The sequence below is a fragment of the Atta colombica genome, unplaced genomic scaffold (genome assembly GCF_001594045.1).
Source record: "Atta colombica isolate Treedump-2 unplaced genomic scaffold, Acol1.0 scaffold261, whole genome shotgun sequence".
In the NCBI taxonomy this organism is placed as follows: Eukaryota; Metazoa; Arthropoda; class Insecta; order Hymenoptera; family Formicidae; genus Atta; species Atta colombica.
The window spans coordinates 1,214,991-1,227,477 of record NW_017259361.1 but is presented as its reverse complement, the minus strand read 5'-3'; the positions used below and the strand labels follow the sequence as shown (position 1 = coordinate 1,227,477).

Here is a 12,487-nt window from a genome sequence, read left to right as displayed (position 1 = left end):
ATTTATATATAGTGAGAGAGAGAAAAACTTTTTCGCGATAAAATATTTAAAATTGCTGAAATACAAAATTTAGCGAATTAAATAACAGCAGAAGTTATATGTGTTCTTTATATGTAAATTAAGAATTAGATAGTTATATATATTAATGTAAGTGTGTTGAAAAATATAAGAATGACGTAATGTTAGAAGAGAGAGAAAGAGAGAGAGAGAGAGAGAGAGAGAGAAAGAGAGAGAGGGAGAGAAAGGGAATGTGTGAGAAGTGACTATTATTACGAATATATACCTGTTTATTACAAAACTGTTTATTACAAAACCTGTTTAGTGCAAAACTGTTGGAATAAGTAAAAGGTAAATAAATGAAAGGAATAGAAAACAGATATTAAGTAAGGAATGATTGGAAAAAAAATACATATAAATTTGGACGGGTTTGAGAATATATAATGAGGTTATAAGAAAAAAAGAGAAATAATGTAAGAAAAATAAAGTGATCTGTTATTTCAAGTGAGTTTTTCATAAAAAGGGGGAAATAAACATTTAGAATAATATATTAAAAAGATACAAAAGGATGACGTAGTTCTTTCAATAAAGAAATTAAATAGTATAATTGCACATAAATATGTATAATAATTTAGTAACCTTACAAATAGAATGATGTAGTAGAGTCATAAGATACAGAAGAATAGGGAGGGGATTTGTTTTTGTCCTTTGATGAACTTTTGTAAGATAAGTAAGAAAGATACAATAATTTTTTTTAATTGATTAATTTTTTAAGAATATTTAAATTAAATTCAATATTAAATATTGAAGAAGATAAAATAATTATTTATCAGAAATTATTTGTCGTGTTCATTAATTAAATGACAAAATTGATAATGCATTAATAATTTCATTATCAATTTTATCAATAATTATTAAGTTATTATTATTATATTATTATCAGTTGATTCATTATTCTGTGCATAAAAGTTTTGGTATTTTTATCAAAAAATTATTTATATATGAGATATTTAAAAAATCTTATAGTATAATCTTGCAAATATGTTCGATAATCTTTGTAATCTTTATCAAACTTATGTCTTATAACATAATAATTTGTATAATAAGCCATATTTAATCATATTTATAATTATAACAATAAACATATAAATATATGTTTGCACAAATATCACATGATATTAATATTTGTAAATTATGAATTCTTAATTGTAACTGCTAGCTATATACATTAATAGAAATAATATAATAAATATGCAAAGTGTTTCAAAATTGTATAGTATTAATGCATTGAAAGGTTTTTTATTGTTTAAAACATAAGAATATTTATTAAATTTTAAATATATACATATTTAAAGGATGAGCAGGACAAGGGAACAAGCTGGTTCGTCTAAGTCATCAGGATCTGCAGGTTCTACTGAGGAAAAAGAAAAGGATGAGAGAATTTTTGAGTGCAATATCTGTTTGGATACCGCAAAAGATGCAGTAGTCAGTATGTGCGGTCATCTGTTTTGGTATTTATTTTATAATAATATAGCATATCAAAGACTGCATTATTCTCTATTTTTTATTTAAATAATATATATGATAATATTATACAGTTGGCCATGTCTGCATCAGTGGTTAGAGACCAGACCTACCAGGCAGGTTTGTCCAGTATGCAAAGCTGCAATAAGCAAAGATAAAGTCATTCCATTATATGGACGTGGTGCAGCAAAGCATGAAGACCCGAGGTACAATTCGTTTCTTTTTTGTCAAAATTGAATATTATAAATTATAAATATTATGTTAAATAATATAAGTTTAATAAAAAAAATATGATTTATGCTTCAGGAATAATGTGCCGCCACGCCCGGCCGGTCAAAGGTCAGAACCAGAAGCCCATGTCGGTTTTCCCGGCTTTGGTTTTGGTGATGGTTCCTATATGTCGTTCGGCATTGGCACTTTTCCGTTTGCTTTTTTTACATCGACTTTTAACTTTGGAGAAACACGACCAAGTGCAGGTAACTTATCGTAAATTTAAGGGGAAAGATATTGAAAAGTAATTGTGAAATTATAAGGTAAAACTTATCTTCATGTGCTTTTTTTTCGTATAATTGATTAATTTTGATCAATGCTGTTTTAACTCTTTGAGGATAGGAGCTTTTTAACAAAACTTATGCAAGACTCTTTTCGGAGTTACTGAATTTGATTCTAATTTCAAAAGTCTGATATTTAAATTAGTGGATTCAAATGTAATTGATCAAAAGGAATTTATTATATACTGTCCGACAAAATTTCTTTTTTTGTAATACGCAATGTGAATAATTATTTTCGACATATCTTTGCTTATCGGATGCGAAGTTGTTGACAAAATTTGGTTATGCATGCTACAATTGTGAGAAAAATGAATTTTTTTTAATAATGCAAAAATAATTTTGTAGATTTTTATTTTGTAGCCGGTATCAAATTTTTTTCTACAAATTTCATTACCATACGGAAGTACTTTTAAAATATATTTTGATTCATTTCAGTATGATTTTTTGTTTTTGGAATTATACATGTATTATCGAAATCCAGCTCTTTGAATATCCAGATCTTTGAATATCCTTGAAATTATCCTAGAATTTAATATCCTGAAAAACTCCTGAAAAACTCCTGAAAATCCCTGCAATTTCAGGACTGACTTGGAATTTACTCTTCCAAAAAAATCAGATTATGAAAAAGAAATAAATATTTCCCGCGTGTGTACAAAAACTATGTCGGTAATGATGAATTTTGTGATTTTTAGATGAAGCTTTAAAAGCAAGTGTGCGAACATTAGATTAATAATTTAATAAAACATCAATAAATTAATTTTATAAGAGTGTGATATATATTAATAAAAAGAAAAGTTATGTTTGAATACAAGCTTTCCTTTAAAAATGTATCAAGGCAAGTTATTAATAGAATTTGGATTTAATATCTAAAATTATAAAATAGAAAAGCGAAGAATTATCGTTGATGTAGAATGTTATTTATAAAACATTAAATAATATTCTAAATTTATTTGTATTTTAATTTATATTCATATAGAATTCTAACTTGTATGCAAAACATATAAAGTAAACATGTTTCAAAAACATGTATCTATGTCCGGACATTTACATAAAACTTTATATTATTATTAATCTCGAAGTTTTTTAAAATAATTTTTAAATACACAGTTAAGTTATAATATTATAATAAAAAATATTTAAGATTAATAATAAATATGGTGTTCGGACACAGGTATATGTCCGGTCGCTGGGATGTGAGAAAACTTTCTGATCGATTCAAATACAATTGTCCATGTCCATCATAGGATAAGTGAAAGATGAAAAACGAAAGTATTCCAAATTGGAATTGTTTTCGAATAGATTCATAATAAGTGCTCTGATTTGATTTATATTTGAATAATTTGCACATCTCTACTCTAACTATACAGTTTAAATGTTATTATTTATGTATTTCAGTACTCTTTTTCTGATCTTATTCTGATGTTTACAAAAAAGAGCATCATACTAAAAATATGATATACTAGATTAAGAACATTCAGTCATTCAGTTTTTAAAAAATTAAATTAGTTTCGTCGCTGTGATTCGATTTAGATTCGAAGAAAGAAATAAAAGTTGATTTGTTAAAACATTTTGATTAGTATATTTTTATTTGATGAATAATTAATATTTTTATTTGATTTTGTGATTCCCGATTTTAGTTATTCAGATTGCAAGAGAATTATGAATTTAGTATTTTCTTTTAACATTTTAACATGTTCACAAATCGTTCTATATTCAAAATGTAGAAATTAATCTACTTAAAAATATTTTTTATTAATTTGGTCATTTTGCAAGTACATTTTCCATTTAACGTTGGTTAGAACAGTATAAATAGATATAAGATATAAGAGTTAAATAGATATAAGATATAAATTAATATAGATATTTATAGGTTTGAAAAAAATTATTTTATAAAAGTAACTTGTTATCGTTCTTTTTCTAAAAATTACTTTTTATTGTTATTATTAACTTGTTATCGTTACTGGTACTCAAAAACTAATGAATCATTACAATTTCTATTATCTCTTTACCAAATTTTAATGATTTCTCTTTTTTTACAGTAATATATCTAATTATTATCATTAATTGGTCGGAATAAAGACATCTATATTCTATTCAATGACAAATTTACCACATTTCGTAGGAGGCGATATAAAAGGAGGATTATTTCATCCGTTCAATCCTCTAAGTCTGAGCATGTTATATTTACGTATAAACGTTCACTTTGCCTACTAAGTTGCCTCCTATGTGCGAAGAATAACTTTTTCGTTGGAGTACAGAGTATAAATAACAGTTATAGTTAATCATAACATAATAAAAAATGCTTATACATGTTTCTCATACGTGTACATACACTCACTTCTAAAAAAAGCAATACTTATGATCATTAAAAATTAGGAAAAATTTACCAAATTTTTAATGATCATAACTTAATAAATAATAAAGATAAAAAATGTTTAAAAATGCAAAACGAAATTTTAAATACACTTTAAGAATATTTAAATAGCACAATTGTGCTCAACTATTATTTTAAAACGATGAACAAAAGGAAGAAGCGCAAAATTGATAATCAAAGGTCTGGGGTTGCGACAGTGTATGACGTGAATCAGATATCCCAACCTAACAGAACAAAATGCACATGAAAGTATAGAACTTTATCTTTAAAATGTTTTTTTATCAAACTCGATGCGATTAATTTTTGCTGATTTATTTCAAATTTATGATAACGCTATCATTAGCTAAAATTATGATTGTAACTCTCTTTCCTATATGAACTGCATGGAGTTTGATCAGAATTGAACACGATTATGTGCGTGAATGCGCGCGTGCGTGGACGTACATGTATTAGGTGTACAAATTAATTTTCGGCCTTTTTTGACCAACTTTGACATTTATTTATAAAAACATGAGTACAAACTCAATCTTCAAAGTAATCTCTCTCGTTGTTTATACATTTTTTCCATCTCTCAAGTAATTGCCAGATTCCAGATCGAAAAAATGATGGTGGCTTTGAATTAATGAATTCATCAAGGCTTTGTTCGTCCTCTTCAACGGACTTGAATCGAGAATCAGTTAGGTGATGTTGTAGGGCTCAAAATAGATGATAATCTGAAGGGGCTAAGTCTGGAGAATACGCATGAAGGAGAATTTCCCAGCCTAAATTGGGGATGGTTTCCAGAGTATTTTTTGTTGTATGGGCCGAGCATTATCCTGCAGCAGTATCACCTTTCTTCTTCCACTGTCAGTAAATGGCCTTTTTTCTTCAAGAGTCATTTACACAAATTGCTGATGATAAGGGCTCAGCTATCACAGTCTGATCTTGTTGGAGCAAACAATTGGATTACACCTTTCTGATCCTACCAAATTCATAGCAACCTTTTTTGTATGGATATTCGCTTTTGTGATGCTCGGTTTAATGGCTCATCTGAATGGATATGATTTTCGCCTTTTAGAATTATCGTATAATATCCACTTTTTATTGCAAGTAACAATTTTGTGCAAAAAGTCCTTTTTCTTGAATTTAGAAAGCAAGAAGAGAGCAGACATGACATTTGCTTTTGTTTTCAGGAATAAGCTTATGAGGGACTCATTGACATTTGTTGCGAATCCTCCCTAGCTGTTTTAGACAATAGGAAACGTCTTGCTGTGTTACTCCAAGCGCATTTGCAAGTTCCGATTGGGTTTGGCAAGAATTCTCGTCCAAAATGTTCTCCAACTCCTCATCTTTTACTTTTTTTGATTGACCGAGCGTTCACGATCCTCAAGGTCGAAATTTCCTTCTCGAAACTGTTGGAACCATTTTTTACACGTGCGATACAGCATTTTTGCTCAAAGTCGAAGAAATCATTTCTTCCGCCTTAGTAGCGTTTTTTTTTTTAAGTTGAAATGCGAAAAGAAAACAGTGCCTCAAATGTTGCTTTTCGAACAACATCGTGTTTACTGCTAATATTTCAGGAAGATCAAATATTGTACCTCATTTTAAAGCTAAAAGATGGAAAATGACTAGAAAGCAAAATGACTGTAGAAAGGGCGGAGAAAGTTCAACTTAAATGATTCTGAAGTCGCTGAAAGGTAGGGGCCGAGAATTAATTTGTACACCTAATAGATGCGTATATCCTGCTTTTAGCATTATCCAAGATAGTATAATATTTTATTATTAAATTACATAAAATTGAAAATTGATATTTTTTTTTAATATTTTTATTATTTTTTGAAGCGCTTTAACCTGAATGGAACATCATTAACCAAAATTTAACGGACAAGTAATATGAAGTGATTATTAGACCGATATGAATAAATTAAATTTTTTTTACTAAGAAGAACTACATTCGGTGCGATATGCAGAAACGGAAAGTATATAAATTCACACAAAAAATATATTTAAGTACTAAAGTCCGCTTTAACCAAGAATGTAAGGTTCTTTTTATTTAAAATTTGATTTAACAAACAAGCTTTTAAAACGAACTTTTTAAGTTTTAAAAAGTTTTTTAAAAAAAGTTAATATATTGATTTTTGCAAATCGAATTTTTTTGTAATTTTTATGTAAAAATTCATTTTCTAAATTGTTATTAAAATATTAACGACCTTATACATGCTTTAAATTTATCCTTATAAAAATTTTTCACTTCATATGGACCATTTTTAGCCCATTTTTATATATTTATTTATTGTATATTAATTACCACATCAATTTTAAATTAAGTGATCGAAAAGATATATAAATAAAGATAAAGATATAATATTTTTTATAGATATTTTATATTGTCGCGTCCACCGTTCTCAAATGAGACATTCCTCGCAACACCTTCGCACACTCGTGCGAAGATATATCGCGCTCTTGGAAAAAAAGGAATACTTTATCAAAAAAATTCTCAAGATTTTTATTCAATAAAGAAATACAAGCGCGTCTATGTCAATAGCTTATTCAAATTCGAGTCTGTCAAATCCGATCGACTGCACTCGATTTATTTTTTTCTAAATATCATGGATCGATCTATGGTGGAATCCGTAAAGTAAAGCAGTGCGCATAGCGAAGTGGAGATAGACGAATTTCGACCAATCAGATGTCAACGGCATGACAATGCTATGGATCGATCGATTCATCATGGATGAATGAGGCCTTCTTTTTGGCTGAACTTTTGCACCAGTTCATTTTTTTTCTTTTTCTCTCCAGCAGAAAAGAAGAGGAAGAAAGATAAACTGGTGCAAAGTTCAGCCAAAAAGAACAGGCCTATAGATCGATCTAAATTCCCATCCGAGTGCACTTCAGGTATTCTTTTAGAAACTGCGCACAATCAAGGAATAGAAACAAAGAATAGGAACAAGAACAGAGAATAAGAATTTCAATATTTTCAATTTATTAATTATCAATTTATTAATTAATCAATTTATTAATTTATTTTCAAAAATTGTACATTCCATAGTGCATGGTTTCTGATTGGTTGAAATTCTTATTTTCTATTTTTGTTCCTATTCTCTGTTCTTATTCCTTAATTGTGCGCAGCCTCTTAGAGTTTTTCCCTCGGCTATATTAATGCACATGTGCATGTTAAAATCGTTATACACAAATTGACATAAAAATGTATGTTTAATATAAGTATAAAACAAATAAATAAAGTTCTCAATACATTTTATTGTATTGTTAAATAATGTATTTTATAATACGAAATATTTGCCTTTCACATTTACACTCACATTAAATAAGCGTACAATGGCTTTAATATACACTCATCAGTGTGCACTAGTGTAGTCAAGGGAAAACGGTATTAATTTCATATTTGGTGAGCAACAAGGATAAAAAGATGCTTTAGTAGTACTCTGGTGGGAATCTGAATACAGATAACGCTCCGTGACTGTTTTCTCAATGTCCGCTCGAATCAAAGGTTTTATAAACGTAACAATATATTATAGATATGTCATATGATTACAAATAAATTGAAATAGAATTCATATAATAGGGTAACTTCGATATTTACGCCGCGCGAAGATTTACACCACAGAAATGAAAAAGAATAGAAGAAGTGGGCCTAATATACAGACCATTGTGGAAGAAAATATATACTCAGGTGTAATATTGTGCATGCATTTTCTAATTCTGTCGTCAGAACGTGACATCTTATTCGCTATATTGCCGCAATTATTTGAATTAGGCATACGCCAAGATAATCATAAAATTAGTACTATATATTATCAATTTCTTACTCTTAGGCTGGACTGTTCTACCTTTCGATAAATTTCAGCTCACTGTTTCTTACTCTCTTACTCTCTTACTTTTTTATTTTTTTGTTTATTCAGTAGGTAAATTACTACATAATTTATTCGAAGATGGAATAACCGGTCTTTAACTTCAATTTTTACAATTACGTAACCAAACTTCCATAAAATCAACGGTCTTTAATAATATATCGTTGATATCAGAAATAATTCTCGTGAGTATCCCTCGACATGTCATTTCAAAATTATTGTGGTGAAACTATTTAAATGGTTGCATTGGTATCTGCGCAGAACCATACGAAATTCGAGAATGAGCACATCTGGGTTTCTTCCATTATGGTACACACAACTAATTTGTTATAAATATACGCCTTGTTATATATTAGAATTATATTAATTATAATTTCAGTTTTTTTTATTATTAATATTAATAAAATTATCGTCAATTGAATCATTTATCATTACAATAAATAACACTACGTATCCACATCAAATAATTATTATAAGAAGTGCAAAAGACTTAATGATTATTTGGTGATACATAAATATAGAGGGATGATAAAAAATAGAATAAAATACAAATGTTTAGCTCCACTCTTTGTTATACAATTATATATAATAATTATATATAATAATTATTCATTACTTCCTATACGTATTCATTATTCTTGTTCCTTGATAAAACTTTGTAAATACATTCTATAAGTTACTGTGTCATTTTACGTCTTGTTTCTAATTATTATTTGTGAATTTTTTATAAATATTTTAAGTATATTTTAAGATCCCTATGATATATGGCAAAAATGCAAGAATTTTAAAACGTTTCTCTTTTGAATATAAAAACTAAATATTTTGTATTTCTCGTTCTTTCTATAATAATAAATAGTGTAACATTTTAGTTAGTGTAGTATATTTATTTTAAACATGAGAAAGTACTTAATAAATTAAGTTTTTGATAAATGTGATTTACATATCGGAGTTACCCTAATATTATCACTTGTTATTGTATGTATATATACATATATATTGTATGTATACACATATTTTATATATATGCATATGTGCATATATGTATGTAACAGTTAGATATGTGTATATATAGAATTTACATATATGTTAAATATAATTACTATGTAATAAAAATGTAATGAATTTTCAAGATATTATCAAGCTATTTTGGAGTGAGCGCGGAAAGAATTGCGCAAAAATATTCAATTTAATGAGAAATAATCACTATATAATAATTAAATCTTTTTAATCAAAAGTACTCGTAATGTTATTATTACTCGGCTGTATTCATGTGCAATCCGTTTTAATTCGATTTACGGAAAAGTTCCTCTTTGCGAAAAACAGAGTCATATTCATTGAGTGGAACGCACATTTTCATCATTCAAAATAATCGTGAATTAAAAACGGGTTGAAAACGGTGATAAATTTTTATAATATACAAAAATAATTTAAATTTTTAATAAAAAATCAGATATGTTGCAGAAGATCTAGCTAGTTGAATCATCGAATTTGGATCCCAAATATCATACAATTTAATAACAATGATTTCATAAAAAATAATCATAACATAAATTTATCAAAAAAAAATTTTTTTTCAAGGTATTTTTAAAATAGTATATATTTATTTATGCGCTGACATTGAGAACTCTACTAACATGTCTTCGAAGTAAATTATAAAAAAATGGATAAAATGTATTTTTTAAATAATTATTGACATCGAAAAAGTTTTTAAAAAATTTGACAAAAATTTATGCGAACACATTATAAAAAATATTCTTTTCTGATGCATTTTTCCGTAAAGTTTTTAGTTTTGAAATAAAAGACATTGTAGAAAAAGTAAATTTTTGCACAAGAAATTCGATATCTGCGAAAAATAATAAAATAGCAACTTTTTCCAAAAAGCGTTTTAAAGTTTAGAGAGTTTATGATAAATACTTATTTGTTAAATTGTCTGATGATGTTCCATTCAGGTAGTATTTAAAAAAATAATAAAAATATTAAAAGATCAATTTTCAATTTTATGTAATTTAGGAAAAAAACATCACAGAGACAAAATGTTCAATACCAGTTTGAAGTTCTATTCTTCCTTTTTAAAATTCATTTTCAAAAACTTCCCTATGATTTTTCTCATTGAGATACTTGAACTTTTGTGAAATGCAAGAAAATCGCAATCCTTGATTTTATGAATGGTAGTGTATTGTTGTGTGAACATGTTCCAAGAGCCTTTTAGATTGCAGTATTTTTTGACTGATCAATTAATAAAATTATTTTTTCTATTTGATCAATCAAATGCTTCGAAGCATTCGTAGCAGCAACTCGACCGCACCCTTAGGTAAAACATTAATAGAAGCGCACGCACACACATATACGCGCTTTCTGGCTATGGCAGGATAGCAATTGAAGTGTTTTTATTCTGCGAATCCTTTTGCTTGATCACAAGGCATATCACTATATGTATATTGCAATAATAATTAAGAAATAATTAAGATAATAATTTAGAACAAAATTATCGTTTGCAGCTCCGAGAGGTACACCACAATTTGAGGAAGAGCAGTTTTTATCCAAAGTATTTTTGTGGTTAGCAGTGATATTCATCTGCTGGCTGTTGATGGCATAACATTATTTCTAAATCACACACATACCAGTCTGCCCAATAATTTTTGTTTAATGATATCCTGTCGATTTATGATAATCGCAACATTACATCGGTTTTCATTATGTGACTTTTACAAAGCCTCTTTGAAAAAAAAGAAATGAAAATACAAATTTACTTCCGCGTATTTAAAAAAAGATTGTGCAACTCTAAAAAAATTCATTTTCCTCACTTTTATTTTAGAAAAGAGGCGAAAAATATATTGAATCATTTTTTGTCCATGTAAAACATTTTACACGATTTCGTTGGCATTTACATACTTCGAACAGGATTAAGCTCCAGATAAAATGCGAGGGAATAGGGATAGCGATAGGAATAACACGGTTTTAACTCTTGAGAAATTGAATACACTGAAATACACAATCTCTGATGGGTTGAAATCATGTTATTCCTATCGTTATCTCCATTTCTTCACATTGTGCTTTCTTTCTATTTGGATAATTCTGATATTTTAATATTAATCTTTTTTATGTATATATTATATATAAATATATTATATTCAGAAGAAAGACGTAATAAGCATAAGGAATGTATAATCTCTTATTCGATATATTAAAAATATAAAAATGTATGATTTAAGTGAAAACACAGAGGAAAATATTATATATTCATTAAGACGCGCGGTTTTATGAGAAACTGCAAATTTGAACAGTGTATATAATAATTAAATAAATATATGTATGTATGTATAGTGTACATAATTTTGAATTAAAATTAAAATTAATGTGTGTATGTATTTAAACAATATTATGGTTACATATTAATGTATACATATACAGATATGTATATATCATATATTCGTAGTTAATACTTACTGAAATATTAAAATATAACAGCTCATAAAAAAATAGATTCTCATGAAAATATCAGCAGTAATTAATTTGTTCGCTTGTTTTAACACCGAGACTACCATGTCTCCAGATTCATAGTTCTTCTTAGCTTCTTAGTATATTTCCCGGGTTTTCCGAACCTATTTTTGAGGTCACAGTACCATGCATATCAATTAGATTCGCAGTTCTTTCATTCGATGATGCTCAATTTCATTCTTTTGAAATTCTCTTATTATTCAAATTTCAAGAGCATATTAGATAATACTTAATCAAAATATTGTTATTTTATATTCTGAGATACAGTTCAGTAACTATATTTTAATTAGAGATCAATTGAAATTATATTCGGTTGAAAAGCGAAATGATTACTTATATTAAATCTGACTCGAAATACAAAATAATTAAAACAGTGTTTGCTTAAAAATAATCTTTTTTATGTCAACTCAATGACATGACAATTAATATGTATTAGTAACACATCAAATATGGAAGTTAATTATAATATTAAAAAGGACATTCCTTTCTAAAAAAAGAAAAATTTTATCACCTTCGAGAACAATTTTTTTAAGAATGTATAATAGAATCAGAAACCCAGACTGAAAAACGGAATCAGAAAACCGTTCTATAATCCTGATTTTTTTTTGTTTTAATGAACCGAAATCAAGATCAAATTCTATAAAGTTTATAATTATATATAAAAATTATAATACCGAAATTATTTAATAACCAAA

The 12,487-nt window shown here is 27.4% G+C and overlaps 1 protein-coding gene across 2 annotated transcripts in view; it reads left to right on the top strand.

Moving 5' to 3' along the window:
* Positions 1-11,065, top strand: part of LOC108689160 (E3 ubiquitin-protein ligase RNF185-like) — an 11,554-nt gene extending 489 nt beyond the window's left edge. Inside the window, exons 2-6 of one of the 2 annotated variants that reach the window (XM_018195808.1) lie at positions 323-348; positions 1,353-1,508; positions 1,596-1,727; positions 1,828-1,997; positions 10,793-11,065. In XM_018195808.1, coding sequence (XP_018051297.1) covers positions 1,354-1,508; positions 1,596-1,727; positions 1,828-1,997; positions 10,793-10,890 — 555 coding nt within the window. In that variant the 5' untranslated portion in view covers positions 323-348; position 1,353 and the 3' untranslated portion in view covers positions 10,891-11,065. The remainder of the gene's footprint in view (positions 1-322; positions 349-1,352; positions 1,509-1,595; positions 1,728-1,827; positions 1,998-10,792) is intronic. The other variant, XM_018195807.1, reaches the window with a different exon arrangement.
* The last annotated feature ends 1,422 nt before the right edge of the window (positions 11,066-12,487 follow it).